This window comes from Solanum pennellii, chromosome 5 (assembly GCF_001406875.1).
Source record: "Solanum pennellii chromosome 5, SPENNV200".
In the NCBI taxonomy this organism is placed as follows: domain Eukaryota; kingdom Viridiplantae; phylum Streptophyta; class Magnoliopsida; order Solanales; family Solanaceae; genus Solanum; species Solanum pennellii.
In genome coordinates, this window is record NC_028641.1 from 3,281,178 (window position 1) to 3,307,265 (window position 26,088).

Below are 26,088 nucleotides of genomic sequence, written 5' to 3' on the forward strand. Positions count from 1 at the left end.
GGGGGGGGGGGGGGAGGGGGGCAATAATTCACTGAATTTCGAACCTTTCACTACTGGCCCTCAGGGATTTCACAGTTACAAATAAATAAAAAAATCTATGGCATTGCTTTATTTACTAGCTAATGTTTTCATTATGTGGGAGATTTGCTCTTTTACTTGTGAACTTGATATTTAAGTGGTTACAAGTGCACTGAACCATTTCCTCGGAGTAAATTATGGTCCCCTACTGAATGTGTGTTACAGTGTGCTCATCAGAGCTTGTTAAACTTTTGCATTGGTAAATGGCTTTCTTCTTATACTATGTTCAGGAGATTGTATTATTTCCGGCGCCTGGTTATTGTGTTAGCCGTCTGCCTATTTATGAGCAATCTATACAGGGATAATGCATGCTCTTTTTTTTATTTTGTTTGATAACTGTGGTGTCCGGGCCAGCTTCCGCGCACCTCGACTAATTCCACGGAATACTTGTCACCTACCACCAGCAATAGGTACCAAGTTTTCTGTCCACCAAGTTTAGGACGGATGACACCTAGTATTTTTTGTCTCTGCTTAGATCTCCACGTGAAACCTCATGGTTCTCACCCACTGCATTGACCACTAGGTCACACCCTTGGGTGCAATGCATGCTTCTTTGTGAACTTAAGATTAAATGCTACTCCTCCTTCGTAATCATTCGCTTACTTATCAGGTATGGGTTTTATGGAGATGTAATCACTGAGAGCGAAAAGTACAGGTGGATGGGCCCTAAGCGTTATGATTATGCAGGAACAAAGGTGTTTCTTCGTCACAGGTATGGCTTGTGGATCAAATTTGTTAGTGCGAAAATTCTTTCACAGTTGGTTCTATTTGCCATTTTACCCACTGGTCATTGCCTTAATAAGCATTCCTACTGCTTTTTTTACGGATGTTGCTGTCACTAATGAGGTTTCCAATTAGAAATGTTCGGAGACTAGAGTAGATGCGTGACTGTACCTGTGTGAAAACACGTGCTCGACCTTCTATGGTTGAGCTGGTTGGATGGTGATCATAGAGCCTTGATCGGCTGATGACAAAATAGTCACTGCTCGTGATACTCTATTTTTTCCTCCGGCAGTGGTAAGGTCTATCAGTAACATCTTCTCTATATCGGTACACTCTACCCTTCCATAGATCCCACTTGCGGTTACACTAGGTATGTTGTTGTTGCCCCTCCCAGGGCATGTCCAACCTACCCGATGGAGGATGGAACTCGACTTTATTGTAATCATTGGCGGATCCACTGTTGAATTTACGGGTTCAGCAGAAACCTGTAGTTTTGGTCCAGACTCTAGACCTTGTAGATGTGTTAAAAGTTTCACTTAAAATGTATAAATACTGTAACAAGAACAAGAACCCAGTAAACAGAACTATAAAACGTAAAATTACGGATCCACCTCTCTGATTATCAGACCAACTTGTACTTGGATCCATGTCTTGTACTATGTTTTGGGCGTGGCAATGATCTCGCATTCTACTATACTTCCTCTAAGCTTAATTCCGTAGATCACTCAATTTCATATACTTTTACTGATGTCATTAGTAGTATATTTTACAACTTCATGTTTTTTGTAGATCTTATGAAGCAGAGGTTGCATACTTGGAAGTTGAATCAGAAAAGAAAAACATAGGTCCTGAGAAAGAGTCGACAGGCGGCTGGACAAAGGGATTGTGGTCCCTTCTCAAAAAGTCCGAAAGAGTAGCTTGTCGTGCAAACTGCAATATTTGCAAAACAAAAGCAGGCCACACATCGGCAAAATGTCCCAGCTTGCAGCCCTATTCAAAAGATTCAAGATGGTTAAAGTCCAGAGGGCGTTTTCTTAGTGTTGGAGCTGCTGTAATCTCTTGCAGAAATGAAAAAGCGCCCGATGGTCTGGTGGCTGATGCACACCTTTCAGATGGTTTTCTACATCTCATATTAATTAAGGAATGCCCGCACGCATGTTATTTGTGGTAATCTTCTCTCTCTCTCTCTCCTCACTGTTTTAAGTTTTAACCTAGAAGCTGAAGTCATGATCGGAGCTAGCGTATAGGTGCAGGCTTAGACTAGTAACTTCTGGTTATACCCTTCATTTATATTAGAAAATCCATTAAACATGTATTAATATATAATTGCGAAGCTAGAAACTAAAATGAGCTATGAGTTCAGTGGCAAGTTTAGAATCCATAAACTTCAAATATGTATGCTAAGTCGTTGGATAGTAGTAATGACTAGAAACGTAGAAATAAAGCAACAGGTTCGACTTGGATGTGTCTGTATTTCTTAGCACGGTATCACCTATCTTAGTCCCGCTGACGTCCACACGATGTTTGCCTATTTTATGTAGTCACCTTCTCCAGCTAGCAAAAAAGGATGGCAACCCACTAGATTTTGAATTCGTCGAGCACCACAAGGTAAGAATCCCCCCTAAAACACTTCTCCTCCTGCTAATCTTTCTATGAAGCTATTCTTTCATAACATCTTCTGCATTCTGCTAATCAGACTCCAGCATTCACATTCACTTCTTTCGGCAAGGAGAGCATATGGAACGTCGATGGAGAGCTCTTTCAAGCTCATCAACTCTCAGCTCAAGTATTTCGCGGGCTGATTAACTTATTTGCTAGTGGTCCTGAAGCCTAAAGTAGCTGAATCTCTTCATATAGGTTATGTTGCTTTGACTCCCCGAAAATGGGGCCACACTCATGTTGGATCCTCCAAAAAGCTCTACTTTTGGACGATCCAATACACACATGTCGATATTTTTGAAGAGTCCGAGCAACATAACACGTAGGTGTTTGTTTATTGTTGGAAAGCTATTGAATATTCCATCAATTGATTTATGACTAGTCATAAAAACTTTGTATTTGACAGCAGGGGGGATGGCCAGTGACTGTTCAGAGAACTGCTAAATTTTCTCATAAATTAGATAGGAAATGTTGTATAGGTAAAAATAAGCGTGCCTTATAGCTATAATAAAAATATAATCTATGATATTTCATGAGGTCTGTTTAAGTGTGTGATCGTCTCATAAATTTATATTACTAGAGAGCATATTTATCTATTTGATTATGTTTTTTTGCATGTATCTTCACTGGCCACTCAGCTTCTTTCTCACGGGTCAAATAGATTATTTTTCTTTCTTGATAATGAGTAGCGGTGATGTGAAATTTAAAATCAAAGTCGTTGCATATTCTGCTATCATGTTGAAGTATGTGACTCTCATATAAGAAAACTCACTTTGATTATTTCTTCACGTAGTTTTCATTCTTTCTTTTCTATTATAAATTTCTTACTCATATTTTGAAAATGTTACAATGCGTGTAGAAACTATCATAACATAAATTAGTGATCGCATAAAATATGTTTCGTGTTAACTAACGAGAAATATTTTATGCACCAAACTGTCTTTTATAGTTTTTGACAATTAAATTCACCGGTTAAGAATGAAACAAAACTCATAATAATGAAATAGGTTTTGGATTGAATCAAAACAAAAATAAACTTGCAAGAAAGGAGTTTGAGATTTAATGTACCTATTTTTTAAAGTCAAAATCTAAACAATTGAAAGATACAAACCAAGTAGTGTACTAATTCTCTGAAAAATGACAGCTTGATACAAAAAGCATTCTGCATTTACACATGATACACAGGATTTGAGGGACGATAGTTTAATACAGAAAGTATTCTGCATTTACACAGGATACACAGAATTCGAGGGATAATAGCTCAATATGCAAAGCATCGTGCATTTACACGGGATTCGAGGAACGATTGAATCCTAAGGGGTGTGTTAGTTCTCTAGAAGATATATTATATTTTTATAAATTTCCAAAACCATCTTATAATCAACCACATCATTGGCTGAAGAATCCACAATTGGAATTGATTTTCCAATTGCAACTTTTTTAACTTCACAAATAGTACCATTTTTCTTGAAACCTTCTAAACTTAACATTTTATTAACATAAACATTGTGAAACTTTGTCATTAGCTTCAATGGTGAAAATAGCTTCAAATGGAGCTTAATCTGAACTTGTTTAATCTTCGAAAAAATCATCTTTCTCTTGTTTCCAAGTCTAAGAACTCGTATCTTCCTCTTGTTGTTATCCCTTTTTACATCTCCTAATCTATCGTACTTTTGCGTCCCCACAAATTTCTTTAGGTGATCGAAATATGAAAAACCAAGATTTCCCATCGATGGGGTTTTGTTAAAAAAATGGATCAAACAAGAACTTGATGAACGAAATAATTAAAAAAGAAACTTCTTTGATGAGCTAATTAAGTAGAGTGTAAAGAATTTGTGTGGATTTTCTAGGTGTGAGAAGGGACACTGTATATAGAGCAAGAATGACATGTTAAAGTTAGAGTTAATTGGATAAAGACAATGATAAAGTTCATTTGATTATGTTTTTAGGTACAAACATTAACAAAATGACATAAAATTAAAAATGTACTTTATAGTTTAAAGTTTAAACACTATAATATTTAACTTCACTACTCTAATAGATTAGACAAAGTTAAACTTGACTATTACTGTGGATCCTATTTAAAAGGATCAAATTAGATGATTGCTTATTCATATATGACTATTTCAAACAAACTAACGAAATTTTGGTTGTATATCAAAGAAACAATTTTGAATTTTTTTTTTGAAAAATCACAATGATTAATAATTGTTTGGTATTAGGTATAATGTATAATAATTCAGGATAAAATGCAAGATCATTTTATCCTGTATTTGGTTAAAGGTGTTAGACAATCCTAAGATTATTTATCCCACCATTTATGCCTTAATAATGAGATAAGTTATTTTATATACATGATAGAATAACTTATCGTAAAATAACTAATCACGAAATAACTTGTTCCTGAGTACACGATTTCTAATTACAAGGCTGTATGTTCTTTAGCCAATTGAAAGGCCCAGTTATAATCACTATCACTTGCTGCCAAAGATTGCCGTCTCTTACACTTTATGTGCAAAAAGTGAGTATTACATTACAATTAAAACAAAACAAAAAATGAACCTGGATTCAAGAAAGGGTCGCACCTTAAGGAGTGCGTTGTAGATAGTTTATCATGATAAAAGCATCAATAGTTGATTTCATAGATTGAACATGTAACCTATAAACCACATCAAAACAACTTTACAAAACTCCCGATTTGAGTTACAGGTCGGAGAATGGGGAGGGGATTACAAGTAGTCAACAGACTGAACTACAAAGATTCCTCATTCCAGTAAGTTCCAATCATAACTCAAAATGAATTTTTCAAAGAAACTATAGACAAATGCACACACATTCGCATACATTGAAAAATTCCACACTTCCAGTAAAAGGAGAACACATGAACTACAAACAGAAGGGCCTCAGCGTTTATCCTTTAAACCAGTGGTCATAAAAACAGGCCATCATAACACTATTCACCCAAGTTCATCGTAATGTCATGTCTACACATCACATTTTATCTCGTCTATTAATGAACAAAATCACGGAAATTACTTGAGGACTTGGTAGTAATCAGTTAGCACGTCGAGTTCTTGAAGTCAAATCTAACAAACAAATGTAAACTTACAAAGGTAGAAATTCACAGAAGTGGAAAAACAAGCAACCCCTGAAAAAATCTACCTGTTTGATGAGAGGACTAACAGAGTGCAGAATACCTATTCTGATCTATACAATTCATGTCCGAATGACGAAACAATGTAGTCAATGCCTCCATCTGCCATTTTCAAGGTCGTCATCAAAGATTGGTCGGGTCTCATGGGCACTGTGTTCTGATACGGCAATGCCATGTTCAGGTTGAACATACATACTGCCAGCTTCGGGTTGTCTTATAGTAAGATGGCCTGGATTATTTGACGTAGATTGTGAACCAGTTCGCTGTTCCGCCAGCCTTTGTAAATGCACATGGGGCATCCTACCTGGATATGGAATAGGCAGTGTATCAAAATTTCTGTAACGAATTCGATTAACTAAAAATACATTTCATGTCAACTTCTTTTGAATCTTCAGATCAATAAACTAAGAACTTTCTAGTAACAGTGAAAATGTGAATCTTTTAACTCAGAAAAATAAAAAGCAACAAGAAAAATTGCTAATATAAGCATGGAACTTGGAAGGACTATAAAGCTTGTAAACCTTCAACAAAATACACGGTGAAATCCCACAAGTGGAGTCAGGGTAGATCTACGCAAACCTTACCCCTACCTCGTGAAGGTAGAGAGGTTACGATTGTGAAGCAAAGTGCAACAAAGTAAAGTAGTTATGAAAAGGAAGAGGTAGAGAGGTTACGATTGTGAACCAAAGTGCAACAAAGCAAAGTAGTTACGAAAAGGAAAAACGATTGTGAAGAAAACATAGCAATTAATAAAGAAAGCAGTGCAGAGTACACATAGAAGGAACAGTAACAACAACGAAATAGCCTTGTAAACCTTCGTGTTCTGCATAAACAAACCATGAAATATCAACAATAGACTAAGTTATATTGGGCCCTTAAACTTTTTCATTAACATATGTATTCCCTTCAGCTGGGTAAATACTGCATCAAACAACATTTGGAAAGCCAAAAATAATTTAGCACTCAGTGGGCCGGTTTACCTCTATTAGATGCTGGTGTGTAAGATAAAAGAACAGAAGAGAAAACAAGACCTTTATCAAAGGTGCTCCGCCATGTGTTCGCCATTGCACATTTCCAGATGTTCCCATCCCCCCAAACAATAGACGCAACAACAGAAAATGTGCACTGACTAAGCAATATTCGCCCATTAATATTTTCCTTTGTTTCTTTCTCCTTTTTCAGCTAGGCAAGGACTCGAAACTTACGGCATTTGGAAACCATAAAAAGAACTTAGTATTCAAAGCAACAGAGAGGAAAAAACAAACAACCAAAGGTAGTGCTCCCTCACGTGTCATGCCATTGCCTAATTCCGGCCTACACACTCTGGAATAGCTGGCGAAAAGGGAAGCACCCATGCACCCCCATCCTTGAACATGGAGAGGCACTCTAATAGGAGAAAGTATGCTTAGAAATTCTGAAGTTATTTGATATCCTCCCAAAAGCTTCAATTACGTATGATGCACTTTTGCAAGAAAGTGAAATTTTAACTAAGGAACTCATTTACATAGCTTTCATATTATCTTTCAGCCATCAGTTACAAACTCACTACACATCTCGCAGTCGAATTGATTTACTATTTACTTCACAAGAATTACAATGCCCTACAGTTAAAGGATTTTAACTAGAGAACAGGCTAATTCTTTGATTCTGGTGATTCGGAGTTGGATTACTGTGAAAAGAGATACTGAAGAAAGTGAGCAAGTACCATCTATATCATATGGTGGGGGAAAGAATTGTAAGTAACAAACTGAAGCCACAGTCAGTCCTGCATAAATGGCACAAAGAAAATGAACAATAAGTTCTCTATACAAGGCAAGAAAAAACAAGAAAACTAGAAAAAAGTACATGGTCATCCATAATATACAAACCTAGGAGACCTCCAGCAAATACATCTTGCCAATGGTGCCAGTAATCATCAACCCGAGAAACTGCGACTAACGCCGCCATCAGTAAGGGCAGGAAAACAAGGCAGAGCTTAGCAACATGACCTCTTTGATCAAACATCTTGATTTTCCCTGACAGGTACCAAGCGAGGAAGCCAAGACCAGCAAAAGACCCTATTCACATGATACCAACAAATGCCGACAAGCTTCAGTTTTATGTAAGAACTCAATTTACTCAAAGCAAGCCAAGATCTTAGATAAAACAGCCAAACACCCATGCAGACACAAAGAAACATGTTATTTGATATTGTCATATCTGGGTGAAAATTGAAGCATAAGCCACAGTCACCTATGACTTACAGGATATGTTACTCGATTGCAGGAATTCGCAATGAATTCGAGGATCGAAAAACTGTTTCAGGATATCTCGAGAAAACAGTTAATAGTGAAAGAAGAAGAAGAATAGGAAGAGAGATTAGAAAGAGAAAGAATATTCTGTGTATTTTCATATCATGTATAGAATTGTATTACACTTTATATAGAATTGAAATTACAACTGAAATGGATTCAATTCATTCTAACTAATTCAGTTATTTTGATTTCATGTGCCCAACTAACTAACTTTAACTACTTTTATCACTAACTAATTAATGGAATCTCTTTTTTATGTAACAGGATTCCAAGTTACGAGGCAGATGTCTACTTATATCCAAACATAAGTCAAACTCACCTATGAACCAGCTAACTAATATGGCTGAACTATTTGAGGTGAAAACTTTATTATTAAAAATTCATAGGTTAAACATATGGGAAAAGGAGTGATAGGGTAGTGATGAATACAAAAATCTCTTATTTGGCATTTTAACAAATCGTTGCACAAATTTGGCAGGTACTTGACTGAATTATACCGGACAACACAGCATAGATGTTACATTTTTCCAGTATGTTATATATAATTATTAAAGATCAGTTGTACTAATTACAAGGAAAAGCAATCTAAAATCTTGCAGTGAAATCCTATGTTGAATGGGAGAAGAATAAGATATCAATACAGAGGAAAAGGAAACAGTTCACATTACTAAGAAAGATTCCTTGGAAGAAGGAATGGAAGTGAAGGGTAGCTCACTTTGTTTAAAGGGTCGAGTACCAAAAAGGAAATAATCACAAATTTCTGATGCCAACAATGCAACTGACATGGAATAGTGATACTCACAAGAACTATGTCCGCTTGGGAAACTCTTATGTCCTTCTTTGATAACACTTTTCAAGCCAGTACATTTGACATTGCTTGTGATTGGATCAAACACCTAAACACAGAAAATTATTATTGGAAGTCGCAAATGATGTCATATCAGTTTCTGATACAGAAAGGATATTCCAAGATGAATTAACATACCCCTTTTCCATCAGGGAAACACCGCCAAAAGAAGTCTGGACGGGGTCGACCAACGGCATCTTTTATTGCATCAGTAAGAACAGAGCTGATGAGTACAGAGTACAACAATCCTGAACAAAGCACACGAAGTTATCAATCTGATCCAGTTATCTATACTAGCCAATATAACTTGCTACCAGGCAAAAGCTGATAGTCACATAAGAGGCAAAGAGTACCTAATATAGCTTGATGCACATCGTAAACATCCTTCCTGATGAAGTAAAACACAAGTATGACTAGCAAAGGTAAGACTATAGCAATAATCTGTTTACAAGGAAAAGACATGGATTATAAAATGCCTACTTAGATGTACAAAAAACACGCATACTTCTTCGTAACTATGTAATGTCTCAAACCCAATTTGTCCTCAAGTGCACTTACCGGAACAGCCCAAAAGGGAATGGTATTGTCTTTCAAAGGGTAACTTAAATCTGTCATCATGTCAGATCCAACAAAGCGGTGAAATGGTTCTATCACATTTAAAATTATATCTATCACCACAAGTACGAAGAGAATAAACCAGTCATGCATGTGAAATCTTGCTACTTCCACTCCCTGGTTTCTGAACGTATGGGCGCCCAACTGAATCTCTGGCATTTTACCAACTAATAGAACAAAAATAGGTGTTAGTAAAACTTGCATGACATTGATAATAAGTAACAAAAACAGAGACAGCCTTTTGTACCACATATACAGAAAAGCAAGATAAGATTCATAATGTTCACTTTATATCAATGAGACTCGATATATTCTATGTTGCACTTAAGACAGAGAACAAAGGGGCACTTTTGAGAAAAGAAAAGAATGATAACATGGCTACAAAGAAATTAATAGAAGACGAGATAATGTCTGCAGCGTTTTAAGATTTGAGGCAAGCACATACAATTACAAAAAACAACAACAACAACTAAGCCTCATGTGATTGAGCATGATAAAGAACTCGCCTTCAGTTGTTAACTTATTAGTTCCCCTACCTCGTTGTTTTTGGTTTTACTAAATAATTTAGCTTTCAACCAAGTGCGGCACCAAACCTTTTTGCAGCATGAGTGCCAGAAGGTAATATTAGATCAATTCTAAAAAATATACACATAGAATATCTAGTTTTGCAGAAACACCACAAGTTCACATACACCATAAACGCTAAATTCTCCCCAGCCAACAACATGCTTCAATTTAAACTCTATCTACTATACAAAAAAATCTACAAATAAATCCAGCTAATACAACGTCTTCTCAAATTACTCTATAATTTCATCACTTGGCACTTCATATCCTCATTTTCCTTACAATAACTTTTTTCATTTTTTTTTTTTAAATTGTCCTCATCACCTTAATGCCTTCACTTGAGTTACAAGCTTACGTTACCAGGCTCAGCATTTTCCAAACAATAACACTTCCATAAACTCAAATTTTCACAAGATTCGACAATTCCTCATACTATTCCAACTAAACCAAACACATCGTTGGTACAACAGCAAATTCACAAGTTACTTTTTCCTCACACATACACCAGCAGCAACCGGTTAGCATCTCATCCACTAAAATATCAACAACATGCTTCAATTTAAACTATATGCTCTATAAACCAGTACGAAATAACTATACAGAAAATAATAAATAAAATTAGGTTATGAAAGTGTTTTTTATCCATAAATAACTGCTACTACAATGTCTTCACAAATTACTCACTAATTTCACAAACTCCAATTCAAACATCAATTCCTCATTTTCCTAACACTTACATATACTTAAATTTCCACATAACTCGCACTATTCTAAACAAACCAAAACACATACACCAGCAAAATCACAGTTTACTCCTCCTCCGCCGCTGCTACGCCGCCTCAGTAACCAAACCGAACTGCTTAAGGAACTGTTATACTAATACTAAACAATACTAATCAACGGAAAAAGTAACAAAAACTTCGCCGTTGCGAAAACTGAAAAAAACTACAAAAAGTACATTGATAAAAATACCGAAAACTCAAAAACAAATACCTGAATGGAGAAGAGAATGCGAAGGAGAAAATGCTTTCGTTTTGCTTCTGTAAATTCAAATAATTGGAGAGATAAAGGTGAAGAGGAAAAGCAAAAGCAAACGAAGCGTCAAAAATGCAGAGAGTGATAAAAAAGTGAAATGGAATTTGAACTGAGATTTTTGGTAATATAGGAAAGAGTCAAGTAAGATAGAGTCAAAAAGGGACAAATATTAAATCAATTTCACATTTATTATTATTCCCTATCCCGAGTTCATATTTAAATTTTGATAAAATTTGAATCGCACATTATTAGGTCCATTTTAATTAAAAGTTTAGTATATAGCATAATAATGACGACTAGTTAAGTCTGAGGAAGACTACGTGTACACAATGTTACTTTTAATTTGTAAAGGTAAAAGTTGTTTTTATCGACAGAAGTTTGTGTCTCTAGTAAAACGTATCAAAATTAAGAGTAAAGAAATACGAGCTTGACTATGACTCATTATTTAGCTTAATTCAGTTCAAGTAATATATGATCATTAACTTGACTATTTATTGGAGACTCAAATTCATTTTCACACGTCTAAAATCAACACCTATTTGAGATTCTTAGTATCTGGTTTACAAACACGACAACAATCCCTACAAAAACGTAATTTCATAAGTGGGTTTGTACGCATACTTTTATGGAATAAAAGGATTCTATTGGCCTTCCGCAACCCTCCTTCTTTATTCAGACTTAGAAACAGTAATATGAACAAATGCATAGAGACAAAATTAAACATGTTGATAAGAAAATAACAATCTCAACTAATCCAGTAATAATCTATCGTTACCTAACAAAATTAAATATATTAATTAAAAAATAACAATCTTAATCAATCGAATAATAATTTGTCGTTATTTGATGTTCGATCAAATATTTTCATACAATCAGAATTTAATGCGTAACAAATCATGTTCATGTTATTGTCAAGGACCACTTCTCGATTCTTTGCTTATTCTTGGTGTGTTTAGCCTTACTACTTTTCTTTAGCTACATACGCTTGTCCTTTTTTTCTATATAAGAATCGTGATAAAATTAAAATTTAAAATTTATGAATTTAAAATATTCATAGTTTTTTTGAATTATTTGATTTTAAATTGATGTTTTATGTATATTAAGTAAATTTCTTTAAAAAAGTATTAAATTAAAATATACTTCATAAATTGTAACTCTGCCCTAATTTATCCAAAGAAAATATTATCGTTCTATATAAGTATCGAGAATTTATCCATCAAGAATAAGGCAGACGAAAGAAATTAACATACTACTATATTTTCGCTTTTTGCTTCTGCTGATATTCTAAGTTAAATTTCATAATTGTCTTCAAGCTTTATTGATCACTAGGCTACACAGCCAAATATATAAACACACATCATATGTGTCGGTTGTCTGATTTTTTATTTTATTTTTGTATTTTGAACCTAACTAGAATTTACATGTTATAACTTGTGTTGCTACGTCAATGAATGTGTGTCAGATTCTACAAAAGTAATATATTTTGGAAGAATTTGATATGGATACGACATCAAAAGAGAAGAGTGACGTAAAAAAAACCTAATCATATTCAGTTGATTCCATCACTTGACTTTGTTCACGTTCAATAGCAACTTGTTGGTATCCTTTCAGGTCAGATTCTACCATAGAGGCATTCAGTAGCAACTTGTTCGTGTCCTTTCAAATCAGATTCTAACATAGAGACCAACGATAGACTAACCCCCCCCCCCCAAACCAAACCCAGTTTACAACTTTCATCGTACTATACACTTCTATTTCGACTCTTCCTCAGAGGAAGATGATTGATCAATTTCGAATCATGGTCCTTGCGATTCGGACTATTCATAAAATATACAAAAAGAAACTCCAGATATTTGAGATTTTTCTCCGCAACTCAGGTTATAGCACCTTCATTTTTCCTTTTTAAGTACTAAAATCAATTCCATACTAACAAAATGATCTTTAGCTCAAGGAATGAAAGAAATAATGACAAAATTATCAACCAATAAACTAATAATGCAACAAATTACACAAAAAAAAAAGAACTTACCACTGATTAAAACAATTTCAGTAATCAAATAGTTCCCTATAGCTAAAATACTTAACAAAAACAGACATAAATATTCACAAGAAAATAACAAACTGTGCCAATTAAAATACTTTGAACAAAAATATAAGCAGTGTCTCATGTCTCACATTCTGCCATACTCCACATCCTCAAATGGATTGGGAGTTGTACTCGGTCGCTGATTCAGTTGTACCTCGGGATGTTCCGTCTCTAATCCTCCGTTAGTAGGGTGGACGTGTGGTCTGCTACTACGAACCTCCTCCACAGCCCGGAAATATGCATATGGTCCCCATCCTGAGAACAGCGAAAAAAATGAACATATCGGGTTAATTTCAGAGTTATGTCCACTGTAACAGTAAAGTCGCGGAGAGGAGATTTGGTGCAATGCCTTCTCCTAGATCATTAGCAAATCCATAGGAAAAATTAGAAGAAAACGCGATTGGAATATATGATCAGATCAGGCTTAGATGATTGGATCTTCTTTGTTTCAAGAAATGAGTTGAGAAAGGGCAGATGTATAGAACCTTTCAACGAGAGGGTGTAATTAACTTGGTATTAGTCTGGATATGGAACATTTTGAAGTGCTAAGGATATAACAAAATCGAAAAGATTGGAGAAAGGTTTGTTTAAGCGCGAGGAATTACTACACAAAATGTAATAAAAGCGGGAGGAGATTAGTGAAGAACGTACCTTCAGTATGGTATGGAGCAGGGAAGAACTGCAGGTAACAGAATGTAGCAACGAAAAGGCCTGAAATGTGAAACACATGGAGTTAGTATTCATCAAATGAAACGCAGCCCTCGTTTAATGTTAATGTAGAATTTCAAGACGAACCTATCATTCCTCCAGTGAAGACGTCTTGCCAATGATGCCAGTAGTCATCCACACGTGAGACCCCAACAAGAGATGCCATTAGGAGAGGAAGAAGAACTATGCACAGTTTTGCCACATGCCCTCGGCGATCAAATGCTTTAATCTTCCCTGCTAAATACAACGATAGAAACCCGAGACCAGCAAATGACCCTGCAAAAGAAGAACTCAAATTTTCTTGATGTCTCGGAAATCCTGATTTAATGTACATGGATAGTGGAAACGGAGAAAGTTGAGCTACATACATGAGGTATGCCCGCTTGGGAAGCTCTTATGTCCTTCCTTAATATCACTTGCTTTACCATGGCATTTTACGTCTCCCCACTGATCATACTCCTGAAAAAAGAACCGCAAAATAAATCAATCGTCTTACAATGGAGTTGAGCACCACTCTAAGCAATAAATTTTTAAGTGTATTACAGTTATGATCATCGTTCATCACGAAAAGCGCTTTCACTATCAGATAAACACAAGTCAAACAGAAATGCACTAAGAAGCTAACCCTTAATAGGGAAAAAGGTAAAACTTCTCGAATCAGGCAGACTGGGAGAGTAAGATACATACATCTTTACCATCAGGAAAGCAACGCCAGAAAAAATCTGGTCGGGGACGGCCTACTCCATTCTTGATGGCATCCGTGATTACTGCCGTAATTAGAACGGCAAATAAGAGGCCTGCAATTTTGGACAAGTTTAATGCAGTTAGTAAAGTTACTTGACAAACCAAACAGGAAAACATTCCTTGTACAACAACAATGAAAACAAAGTCACAGAGACAAAATTCACTTCTACTCGATATTTCAATCTGTACTAAGGGGAAAATAACGCTGAAACGGAAATTACCTAGAATGCTGTGGTGCAGATCATAGATGTCCCTCCTCCGAAGATAAACGAAAATAAAGATGATAATAGGTAATACAACTGCATATAGCTGTTCATAAAAGAAATCTGTTAATAACACTAGAAACCCCGGGACTTGATTACAAAAATTTGAACTTTTTGAAATTTGCAAGCACGGTGTAATCAGCACTCCTCCTACACCTCTATTCTATCGTAGAATAGAAGCTTCAATGTACTATTAGAGCAATTAATTTTCCGTACATTACATTGATACTCGACTGTATATGTTGAAAAAACAAAAGGAATACTCACGGGAACAGACCACACTGGGACCGTATTATCTTTCATGGGATATTTCAGATCAGTCATCATATCCTTTCCAACATACCGGTGAAATGGACCGATGACATAAAGGACTACCTCTATTACTACAAGGAGTAGTAATATAAGCCAGTCATGCATGTGAATTCTTGCAACTGATGATCCATGAGACTTAATAGTATGTCCACATCCAAGCTCAATCTCATTTGTATTACCCTGTTCCATTTGAAACAGTAATATCAATACGTACGGTTGCAAAAACGAATTAGTATACAAATTGATAGTTCATTTGATAACACATTCTAACAAGCAAAAGTACTTTGAAGTTAGCAAATCCAGATGAATAAGCACTTCGTTTTGAACCACACGACATAATCTTCAGAAATGGGAATACAGCAACAACAAACATCTATGCCTCAAAAACAAGCAAGTTGGGTCGGCTACAAATCCTCACTGTTCATATCAGTCCATTTACGCTAATCTTGGTCCAGTTTTGCGTAGGAGAAGAATTAAGAGTAAACATAATGTTTTTTATATATATTTTCAACTGGCAAATCAACAGAAATTGGAATGAGTAACAAAAATTTATTGATCAAATGTAATGTTCAAACGTTTTCAGGAGAAAACAAGACCTCTTTAACCACAACATGCTGAAATATCCCGCACAAAGAAATAGTTGTAGATATACCAATGAAATAAACAGTATCATCACTAAAAGATCTTCCAATATCACTACAGATTTCGTTCATTATCTTACTGGAGCACTAAATTGCACTGATTGAATCTACATCAAGAACCCCACAGTTCAATCCTCCTAATTCTTCTCATCCCATACAAAATTTGGATTTTCATCATTAACATCCACAGATTGCTGCTAAATAAGACAGTCAAAACAATTAAGTACCATGCGCCATACGAGTAAATGACAATTGCAACAACACATGCAGTGTAATCCCACGAGTGGGGTATGGGGAAGGAAGAGCCAACATGGACCTTACCCCTACCTTGGGAGGTAAACCGATTGTTTCCGCTAGACCCTCGGCTAAACGATTAATTGCAAGAGAATGAAAATAGGAACAGCATTGGTAAGCAGAACCAGAAATCAAACTAAAAATATATAGATATCATGAAAACATGGGAAAAGAACACAGCAAAAATGCCAACAAACCTGAAACACAGTTCTAATCTTGTCTTTCCAACCCATTTAAGCACTGTTGATACTTCAATCCAATCTCTTGGGATCTAAAATCCAAAAAACCATCAAAATTAACAAAAAAGACGAGATTTTTAAATGAGTTCTCACAAGTTTATGCCTTAAAGCTTCAATTTTTCAGTCACAGAAGAAAATTGAGGGGAAAAAATACAGTGTGAAGTATTAAGACTTTAAAAGAGAAGAAACCCAAAAAAAACTAACCAAAATTAAGAAAGGAAACATGATTTATCAGCAAAGAATCCTTCTACATTATATCAAGGCTGACTACTACTATCATTAAGAACCATTTTTGACTTTTTGAAAGAAATTAATGGTACTAAATTAAACATTAAGCACTGAAAGGTACCCTTTTGGCAGATATTATCTAAGAAAACAAAAGAATAACTCAAATGGGTCCCCACAAGATAAAGCTTCAAACTTTAACAATGGAAGAACATAAGGCAAGAAAAGAAGAAAATTGAGAGACAATACAGTATGAAATAGAAGACTTTAGATAAAAACAACAAACATACCCCGTGAAATCCTACAAGTGGGGTTGAGGGAAAGTAGAATATACACCAACCTTATCCCTATCTCGTGGAGGTAGAGAGGTTGTTTTCCGAAAGACTGTCGGCTCAGGTAACACATATCAAAGTAAAAACCCAAGACCCCACCATTTCTATAAGGGGAAAAAATCCTTCTAGATATATGAAACCAAAACTGACTATCAGCCTCATCATAAGAACAATAATGACTTTTTAAAAGAAATTAATGGTGTTAAATCAAACATTGAACAGTACCCTTTTTAGCACATATTTTCTAAAGAAGCAAAATAATAATCAATGGGTCCCCCACAAGTTTAAAGTTTCAATCTTTTAGCAATGGCAGTACATAAGGCAAGAAAGAACCACCACACAATGTGGTGCAGTACATAAGGCTGCTCTTTTCGGCCCGATATATGGAAAGAACCCAAAAATGAGCCCTAAGCAATGCGAATTCGAATTAGTCAAACTCAAACCTAGGTACCGAACACCGAATGGAAAATTTTTAACAAAGAGGCAAGAAAGAATAAAATGGAGAATCCAAACTCACAGACCTTATCAGCAAAGAATCCTTCTAGAAATGACTAATACTATCATCATAACTCATAAGAACAATTTAGACTAATTATAAAGATTCAATTCTTCATCAAGTTTCTGATTAAAGACTCAATTTTTCAACAGGAAAATAGAGAAAAAAATACAGTACACATCAAAAGAAACAGAAACAACAAAAACCCACCAAAACTAAGAAAGAAAACAAACCCTTACAGATATGATTTTCAAGACTGACAAATATACATCATCACAATAAGAATAAATTTGACTTTATAAAAGGAAATTAATGGTGTCAAATCAAAGATTAAGCACTGAAAGGTACCTTTTTATAGCAGATATTTACTGGGGAAACAAAAGAATAGTTCAAATGGGTCTCTAAAAGAAGATAAAAGCTTCAATCTTCAGCAATGGCAGACCATAACTACACAAGACAAAGATGAAAAAAAATAAAGTATGAAAAGAATTTTGAATAATTGATTTTTCTTCTTTAGGAGACAGTTTTTAAGACTTACAAAAAAAAAAATTCAACAAATATATGAAATATGGTGCCGAATTACATGGAAAGTTCACAATCTTTTATTTTTGAAAATTGAATTTTTAAAAATATGGATAGAAGATTCCAAAGATCAAAGACTTTCTTCTTTTTTTTTTTTCGGTAGGAGTTTAATATTAATATTAAAATTTAACTGATTTTAAATAAAATATTAATTATAATTCGATTAATTATTCTATCACAATTCATTTCAATTATAATTTCATTTCAATTATAAATCAAAGCCGTTGATTTTGTCAAATATGTTAAATTATTTGGTCAGATAATGAAGGCTTGGTTGGTTATTTATGGGTTTCCAGGCTATAACTGTCGACGTGTAGGGCCTACCCAAGATGAATTGATATTTTTCGTTAAAAAATAATAATTTGATTTGATACGAAATTTTTAAAAATAAAAAATAATTTAATGTTATAATCCTAAATTAACTTGTGTCGAATGTATTAACATAAATTTTTATTTTTGTAGCCTTAAATATACTATATGCAAAAGAAATGAAAGCATGTTAAAAAATAAAAAATAATTATTCTTTTGGAAACAGAATGAATATTACTTTTTACGAATTTATTGAGTAAATATTATTTCATCTTATCTTAAATTACGTCGTGTTTTTCTTTTACACTCTTCGAAAAATTAATGAAGAGAAGTTTAAGACTCTTTTACCTTTATCTGTATTGTAAAATATATATTCTTTTTAATTAAATTCTTCCTTTAATTATGTGACATATCGTTTCATTATTAGAATTCAATAATTTTTAATTGAAAAAAATAAAATTCAGACAATCAATCAATCAAATTAGCATTAAAACAATAGGACTTCCTTTAAATATAAATTTTGTGTCTAACATGTATTGATTTAACTTTTATAAAATCCCAAATAAATCATGTGTATAATTGAATTTAAATAAGTTCTAGAACAATTGCTTTAGTCAACAAAAATCTTATGGCCTTTTCTGTTTAATTTCTTTGACTAATCTACAAAAAAAAAAAAAGATTAGGTAGAGAAATTTGAAACTTATTGGTTTTGTTGCTCGAGGTCATCACGGAGTTGATATTTAATTTTATATTAAAGTAAAAAATAATTATTTCCTTAATATATTTAATTAGTTGTCTTTAAGTTACTGAAAATAATACTCATATATTATACAAAGTTTGTATTTAAAAATCTAGCCAAAAAAATGCCAAAAAGTTGAAAGATTTTGTGTCAAATATTTGGACTTTCAAATAATATTTGCAAATATTTTTATCTATAATAGAACAAACTTTTATATTATATATGTATATATATAACACTATGGGTTATATGAATTGCAATTGTTTTTGATAACATAAATTTTGGAATATTTTATTATCGTTAAATTTTATTTGTAAATTATACTGAATATAACATTATTATCGTTGCGAGGGGTGGGGGCTCAACTCTATTAATTAAGCCATTGGATTAGGTCAAACAGAACACATGCTAAAAGTTTGGCACAATGTTGGTGGGATATTATTAATTAATTAATTTTTGCAGTAATTTTCTAAAAAAAAATATATTTAATATATGATGCCAACAAAATTAAAATCATGTTGCGTTTATAAAATTTTATTGGAGAATCAAATACAGGTTGGTTATTTTATTTTATTGAATATAAAATAATCCACTATAATATATATAGACACCTTTAAATAGTTGAGCCATGTTTGCTGGAAATAAAAAAAAACTCTTTATTTTATATCTTTAATATAATGATGTGTTTATTATAATTGATATCAGAATTTTATCGTAATTTTATTTTTTAATTAAATTTTATTTGAATTCACTCATTTAAATTTTTGATTTTGCTACGAATTATGACATGACGTAGTTGAAAACTGTAAGTATTTTAAATCAAATTTTTTTAATTTTATATTGAAAATGATTATGGGAAATAAATTAATAAATAAAAAAAAGCTTTGATAGAAGCTTAATTCTTTCATTTTCTTCCTTGTTTAATTTTCCAACTTCAATATTTGACATGAAAAATATATCGCAGAATATAAATTAATGAAATTGGTTGACCAACAATAATCTAGCTTTCTCAGTATTTTCACATAATATTTTACAAATAAAATAAAATAAAATAACTGTATCTCTATTATATGTTTGTTTTTCTAGGAAGTTTCACTTATTAATTTATTTTTCTTGTGATAGTCATTTGAAATTAATATTTTACTGGATCGATTAATTTAAATTCGTATTGTATAAAGGTAATTAAAGGCAAAAATGCTTTTGATTAAATTTTTTTTATTTTTAATGCTCGAACCTAATACATTCGATTAAGCGTGAGGGTCAGTTACGATTTACGAGTTCCCAAATATTAAAAAAATTAAGTAACTACATATAGACATTTAACTATAATCTTATTTATTATTACAATATTAACCTAAAACTGTTATAAAAATTTATAGACTTTAAAATTTAAATCCGTATTTAGAAAAATCTTATATACATATAGACATTTAACTATAATCTTCTATCGCATGTATTAAACTTTATTAGTAACACAATCATAAACAATTTATTTTACAATTTAATTTTTTTCCTCCTTATTGTGATATTATTTTATTTATTTATTTTTTAATTACAAATGACAAAAAGATGGAACATTAATATTGATAGAGCGAAGCTAAAAGTTTTGATACGCGCTTAATCGAATCAAATAACTTAACTTTTGCTCAAATGATATATTTGTCTTACATTCATTAAATATGTATAATTATTAAATTTAGAATCAATTTTTTACCGCATAAAATTATTATTAAAAATTTAAAATTTATAAAATTGAAATCACCCAATTCGTCTCTTATTATTAAATTTATAATAAACTATCTATCTGTCTCCAATAAGTAAAACAGCTCAGATGCCACCAACTTTCTTATCCAATAATTTCTCAACTTTAAATACAATTTTCTCATGTTAATTGATGGATTTCCAAGTGGTTAATTATATAAATATCAAATAATATTTATTTATAGCTATACTAAATATAAGAATCAATTGAATAATTTTTAAAAAGTAAAATAGTTTCTTAATTTGTGATTGTGATTTCCATTTTTTATATTTAAAATTGATTAACGAGTATTTACAATCACTATGTAATCGAGTTCTATGAAGGTGAGAGGGGCTAGGGAGGAGCCAATTTATTGTGAAGGGTTCATACGAATTCATTTCGAGAGAAAATATTATTACTTTTACATGGTTAAAATCATTTTTTTATGTATATATAATGACATTGAACTCCTTTCGATTAGTTTGTTTATTTACTTTTTCAAATTTTAATTCACTAATTGAAAATCCTGTTTCCATTACTATTCGAACTCAGAGGCAGAGCCAAGTGTCGTCTAGGAGGTTCATCCGAATCTCCTCGATAAAAAATTACATTATAAATATAAGCTATATTTTCTGAATTTATATAGATATATATATTTTGAACTCCATAATAACAAGGGAAAGAAATAGCCCAACAGTAGGTTTTTTCAAAATTAAATGTGAGGTCGAGGGTCAAATTCCTAGGTAACCTTTTTATTTTTTACTTTTTTAGTTTCAGTTTTTTTCTTTAGTTCAAGTTCATATTTTTACTTTTTTTTTTAATAAAACATGCTAAAATGTGGTGTTAAATCCAAAATAATTCAAGAGCCCGCAACTAAAATTATATACTATTACTTTCTTAAAATTTTGTTTTGTTAACTTATATATATACTTTTATTTTTCGAACCCCTGAACAAAAAAACTTGGATCCGCTACTGTTCGAATCCTTCACTAAAATATTACTCCATTTATTTCATATTCATTGAATTTTTGAGATAATATACACTTACTAAGAAAAACATAATTTAAATCATATTTTTTCCTATTGTTATTTTGTGAAATTATAAATGTAACTTGGAAAGACAACTATAAAAAAATAATTTGAATATCGTACTTGAATGTTATACCTACCATTTGTTTATTTTGAAAAATTCAGTTAATATAAAATAGAGAGAGTACAATACTTATATATATATACTATTATGGGTTGTGGTGAGACTGCTTCACCCTTAATCAAAGGTTTCATAATTGAGCATTAGGTACGGAAAAAATCTTGTTGAAAGCGCCACATAAAATTGACATATTGCGTGATCTAAATTTATTCAAAATTTTAATATGGACTCCGAACATCGGACGAAAAATCAAAAAATAATAAAGTAATGTATATTATTTGGATAAGTGATTCATGGAATTCAAAATTCCACTCTACATTTGACTACTGTTCTACCATTGCTAAAGTTTGAAACTTCAAAAGGGTACTTAATTTTCATTGCTTAATGTTTAATTTAACACAATTAATTAACTAACTAATTTCTTGAGAAGTCAAATTTGTTCTTCTTATGATTCTATATTAGTCCTTCTTGAGATCATATATCATATATTTGCTAAATAAATATTGTTTCTTTTACTATTTTTGGTGTTTTTTTTTTTTTGGATTTTAGGTCTTCAAGATTCTCTGTAATTGAAATATTACCTCTGCTTAAATGGGCTGGAAAAATAAGATTAGCGCTGTATTTCAGGTTTGTTAGCCTTTTTTGCTTTGTTTGATTTTTTGTTTTATTTATGAATTGTTGTTTCTCTTGCACAACAACATACTCCGCGGGATTTGGGGAGGGTGGTGTGTATGCAACGTGGTACTCGTAAGACTGTATTAGGTAGAGATACTGTTTTCGATAGACACCTATCGAAATAGTAAGAAAAGGAAATACAGTAGTGAAGAAGTCATGTAGAAAATAATAGAGAAACGAATAATACGATCATCAAAGCAAAGGAAACAACGGGTAATATAATAATTCGCGGATTTTAGGATGAAAAAATCTTTTTCTTTATAGGAAGAATTGGGGGCATTGAACTATGGCGTTAATGATCTTGATTCAATCGGTATAATTTAGTGCTCGAGTAAGATAATTCGAAAATATATGGATGAACTTTGTAGAAAGGGAGAGGAGACTTAACGTAACTGGTAAAGTTGTTGTTATGTGACGAGGTTACTCGTTCGAGCTGTGGAAATAGCCTCTTGCAGAAATGCAGGGTAAGACTGCCTACAATAGACTCTAACCGGACTAAGATAAGCTTAAATCGACTGATATTGACAGTGAAAATTCATATAGCCGACCCTAACTTGCTTGTTTTTGAGGCGTAGATGTTTGTTGCTGCTGTATTCCCAATATTTCTGATGATTAATACTTCGTGTAGTTCAACACGAAGTGCTTGTTCGTTCTGGTTTTGCTAACTTCGCTAAGAGTACTTTTGGTTGTTAGAATGTTTTCGTCAAATGAAGTATCAATTCGAATACTGATTTGGTTTTGCAACAACGCGTATTTATATGTCTGTCTCGAATGAAGCAGGGTAATACACATGAGATTGAGCGCGGATGTGGACATACTATTAAGTCTCATGGTTTATCCGTTGCTAGATTTCACATCCACGACTGGCTTATATTACTACTACTTGTTGTTATAGCTATAGTTCTTAATGTCATCGGTCCATTTCATCGGTTTGTTGGGAAGGATATGATGACTGATCTGAAATATCCGATGAAAGATAATACAGTTCCAGCGTGGTCTATTCCTGTGAGTATTGTAGCGTAAACATTGAACCTTCACGAGTGCTGATTACACTTGCAAATTTCAATTTTTTGTAATCAAATCGCGGAGTTTGTAGTGTTTTTTTTGTAACTGATTTCTCCAATGAACAGCTATATGCAGTGTTATTGCCTATTACAATCTTCGTTTTCATCTATATTCGGAGGAAGGACGTTTATGATCTGCACCACAGCATTTTAGGTAAATTTCATTTTAGAGTTTGTACGGGTTGAAACATCGAGTAGATGTAACTTTACTAATTACGCCTAGGCTTGTCCGAAAATTGCAGGTATTTTATTTGCCATACTAATTACAGCTGTAATTACTGAAGCCATCAAGAATGGAGTAGGACGTCCTCGACCAGACTTTTTCTGGCGTTGCTTTCCTGATGGTAAAGATGTATGTATCCGTTACGTTTATCTGATATGATAGTGAAAGCCATTGAAGAATGCATTATGTTGTAAATTTCGATTGATTTATTTCGTTGTTCTCATTTTAGGAGTATGATCGGTGGGGAAACGTGAAATGTCATGGTAAAGAAAGTGATATTAAGGAAGGACATAAGAGTTTCCCAAGCGGACATACAAGTGGTCTGAATTCTCGTATAATCTTTCTTTCTTTAGTGGGACGACAAAAGAGTTCTGATATAACGAAATATGGCTTCTTATTTGCAGCATCATTTGCTGGTCTCGGGTTTCTATCGTTGTATTTGGCTGGGAAGATCAAAGCATTTGATCAACGAGGTCATGTAGCTAAACTATGCATAGTTCTTCTTCCTCTTCTAATGGCATCTCTTGTCGGGGTCTCACGTGTGGATGACTACTGGCATCATTGGCAAGACGTATTTGCTGGAGGACTGATAGGTTCGTCTTGATCAAATTCAACATTTTGAAGTACACGATGGCTACGTTTCATTTCATAAATACTAACTCCATGTCGTTCACATTTCAGGTCTTTTCGTTGCAACGTTCTGTTATCTGCAGTTCTTCCCAACTCCATACCATACTGAAGGTACTTCGAATTATACCATGTTAAGTTAAAGTCGTCAACCAACACAATCACTCGTTACAAATAAGATCTTGTTAGTATTGACTAGTATCTAGCTTATGTTTGACATATATTCCATTTTGGAGAGCGTTGAGAAAAGCACTATCTCGTTGAAAGGTTCTATAGTACTACATCTCCTCTTTCTCAACTCATTTCCTTAAACAATGAAGTTCCGATCATCTTAACATGATCCTTTTGTCGACTGATGCTCTTATTACACTCGTAGTCAATTAGTATACCTTATGCTTCATTTTTTTCGTTGTTCTCAGGATGGGGACCATATGCATATTTCCGGGCAGTGGAGGAGGTTCGTGTTAGCAGACAACACGCCCCCCCTACCAACGGAGGAGCAGAGGTAGAACGTTCCGAGGTACAACTAAATCAGCAATCTGGTACAACTACAATTGCTTTTGAGGATGTGGAGAATGGCAGAATATGAGACATGTATAAACACTGTATACTTATGCTTATATATAGCAAAGTTCTATTAGGTATTTGGAAATATGTAAAATGAACAAGCAAAGAAATTAAAATTTAGTAAGAATCGATCGAATTGAGTTATGATCTGCTTTTTAGCTCAAATAAATTTTATGATTGACCGTCTCATATATTTACTTAACGTATTTTGATCAGATCAAATTCAATTTAACCCGTTCATTACACTGAAAACATGAGTTGAGATCAAAATTAGGTGTGGGCCTGATCTATATGGGCCTCCTACAAACCTCCAACATGAGATGTCTATATTAAATAAAAAATGTATTTTGACAACTTTTTCAAAATAAAAAAATAAAAATTATCGGTCAATTTACGCTTAAAATGTATGAATTTCTTGATATTATCGACGCATTTAAACTAAATTTTTTTTATAGGTTTCACTTAATACTTTGTTTGGATCATTGTTACACATTGTTTTATAATGTACTGTATTGTATTGTACTCTATTATACTGTACTGTCTGATAGGTACAATATTTGGTTAGATTGTATTATTTGTTGCTGTTTAATAACATTTTTATTGTTTGGTTTGGTTGTAATTTATAGATATACTATAATATCATTAACAATTCTAGGGTAGGACGTTTGACTATAATTAAATAATACAGGTTAAAGGGTAAAAAAGTATTATGAAATATAATGCGAGGATATAATTAGAAAAAAAATAGGTAACAATGGGAACGTACCAAATCGATTGTTCCACAAAATAGAAACTCTTATTGTTATGTAACAACGAAATGTAACTATACAACACAATACATTTTAAATAATAATCAAAACAATTATTGTATATATAATAACGATACAATACAATACAATGATTAACATAAAACCAAACAGAGTGTAAGGAGTTGTTGGATATTTAGTTAAAAACCAATTTTTGGAGACACTAAAAATACAAGAAATTATAATTTTAATAGGAATTTTATTCTTTTACTTTCTTTTTAGACTATAATACATTTTTTCTAATTTTTATTCTAAAGTTGATTAGGACTCATATAGTTGATTTCAATTAGGTC

At 33.0% G+C, this 26,088-nt stretch overlaps 4 protein-coding genes across 11 annotated transcripts in view; 2 read left to right on the forward strand and 2 right to left on the reverse strand.

Annotated features, from left to right (window-relative positions):
- The window catches only part of LOC107018695 (ceramide kinase), a 10,592-nt gene extending 7,582 nt beyond the window's left edge, over nucleotides 1–3,010 (forward strand). For both annotated transcript variants that reach the window (XM_015219240.2, XM_015219241.2), the window contains exons 10-13: nucleotides 689–790; nucleotides 1,591–1,968; nucleotides 2,343–2,409; nucleotides 2,498–3,010. In XM_015219240.2, the coding sequence (XP_015074726.1) occupies nucleotides 689–790; nucleotides 1,591–1,968; nucleotides 2,343–2,409; nucleotides 2,498–2,635 (685 nt within the window). In that variant the 3' untranslated portion in view covers nucleotides 2,636–3,010. The remainder of the gene's footprint in view (nucleotides 1–688; nucleotides 791–1,590; nucleotides 1,969–2,342; nucleotides 2,410–2,497) is intronic.
- Nucleotides 3,011–5,295: 2,285 nt separating this feature from the next.
- On the reverse strand, nucleotides 5,296–11,086 carry LOC107018573 (lipid phosphate phosphatase 2-like). Its single transcript, XM_015219088.2, has 8 exons — nucleotides 10,931–11,086; nucleotides 9,314–9,537; nucleotides 9,109–9,196; nucleotides 8,894–9,003; nucleotides 8,711–8,804; nucleotides 7,483–7,671; nucleotides 7,320–7,379; nucleotides 5,296–5,918 (listed from the first exon to the last, which is right to left on the reverse strand). The coding sequence occupies exons 2-8, from the start codon at nucleotides 9,527–9,529 to the stop codon at nucleotides 5,704–5,706; spliced, it is 972 nt and encodes a 323-aa protein (XP_015074574.1). The 5' UTR covers nucleotides 9,530–9,537; nucleotides 10,931–11,086; the 3' UTR covers nucleotides 5,296–5,703.
- A 1,849-nt stretch (nucleotides 11,087–12,935) lies between these two features.
- On the reverse strand, nucleotides 12,936–17,971 carry LOC107020924 (lipid phosphate phosphatase 2-like). 6 transcript variants are annotated; one of them, XM_015221451.2, is made up of 9 exons: nucleotides 17,661–17,971; nucleotides 16,218–16,291; nucleotides 15,041–15,265; nucleotides 14,732–14,819; nucleotides 14,454–14,563; nucleotides 14,135–14,225; nucleotides 13,854–14,042; nucleotides 13,710–13,769; nucleotides 12,936–13,313 (listed from the first exon to the last, which is right to left on the reverse strand). In XM_015221451.2, exons 2-9 carry the CDS (start codon nucleotides 16,251–16,253, stop codon nucleotides 13,144–13,146), a joined length of 969 nt encoding a protein of 322 aa, XP_015076937.1. In that variant the 5' UTR covers nucleotides 16,254–16,291; nucleotides 17,661–17,971; the 3' UTR covers nucleotides 12,936–13,143. The 6 variants fall into 6 exon arrangements, with proteins under 6 accessions (XP_015076937.1, XP_015076941.1, XP_027773095.1 ...); XM_015221455.1 differs by lacking the exon at nucleotides 17,661–17,971 and adding an exon at nucleotides 17,552–17,616 and having other exon boundaries at nucleotides 12,990–13,313; XM_027917294.1 differs by lacking the exon at nucleotides 17,661–17,971 and adding an exon at nucleotides 17,523–17,543 and having other exon boundaries at nucleotides 12,990–13,313.
- Nucleotides 17,972–22,109: 4,138 nt separating this feature from the next.
- LOC107019076 (lipid phosphate phosphatase 2-like) lies at nucleotides 22,110–25,136 on the forward strand. 2 transcript variants are annotated; one of them, XM_015219656.2, is made up of 9 exons: nucleotides 22,110–22,196; nucleotides 22,383–22,460; nucleotides 23,286–23,513; nucleotides 23,639–23,726; nucleotides 23,815–23,924; nucleotides 24,025–24,115; nucleotides 24,200–24,388; nucleotides 24,477–24,536; nucleotides 24,842–25,136. In XM_015219656.2, the coding sequence occupies exons 2-9, from the start codon at nucleotides 22,425–22,427 to the stop codon at nucleotides 25,009–25,011; spliced, it is 972 nt and encodes a 323-aa protein (XP_015075142.1). In that variant the 5' UTR covers nucleotides 22,110–22,196; nucleotides 22,383–22,424; the 3' UTR covers nucleotides 25,012–25,136. The 2 variants fall into 2 exon arrangements, with proteins under 2 accessions (XP_015075142.1, XP_015075143.1); XM_015219657.2 differs by having other exon boundaries at nucleotides 23,289–23,513.
- Nucleotides 25,137–26,088: the final 952 nt, after the last annotated feature.

What these genes read in the sequence shown, in the direction of transcription:
- LOC107019076 (XM_015219656.2), top strand. Translation starts at nt 22,425, where the DNA reads ATGGGCTGGAAAAATAAGATTAGCGCTGTATTTCAG. An exon ending in AGATTAGCGCTGTATTTCAG is followed by an intron (nt 22,461 to 23,285) that starts GTTTGTTAGCCT and finishes TCTCGAATGAAG; the next exon opens with CAGGGTAATACACATGAGAT. An exon ending in TCTGCACCACAGCATTTTAG is followed by an intron (nt 23,727 to 23,814) that starts GTAAATTTCATT and finishes CGAAAATTGCAG; the next exon opens with GTATTTTATTTGCCATACTA.
- LOC107018573 (XM_015219088.2), bottom strand. Translation starts at nt 9,529, where the DNA reads ATGCCAGAGATTCAGTTGGGCGCCCATACGTTCAGAAACCAGGGAGTG. An exon ending in TGTGCATCAAGCTATATTAG is followed by an intron (nt 9,004 to 9,108) that starts GTACTCTTTGCC and finishes TGCTTTGTTCAG; the next exon opens with GATTGTTGTACTCTGTACTC. An exon ending in CCCAAGCGGACATAGTTCTT is followed by an intron (nt 7,672 to 8,710) that starts GTGAGTATCACT and finishes TCATGTGAATAG; the next exon opens with GGTCTTTTGCTGGTCTTGGC.
- LOC107020924 (XM_015221451.2), bottom strand. Translation starts at nt 16,253, where the DNA reads ATGGGTTGGAAAGACAAGATTAGAACTGTGTTTCAG. An exon ending in TCCCAGTGTGGTCTGTTCCC is followed by an intron (nt 14,820 to 15,040) that starts GTGAGTATTCCT and finishes TTTTATGAACAG; the next exon opens with CTATATGCAGTTGTATTACC. An exon ending in CTTCACTGGAGGAATGATAG is followed by an intron (nt 13,770 to 13,853) that starts GTTCGTCTTGAA and finishes TTCACATTTCAG; the next exon opens with GCCTTTTCGTTGCTACATTC.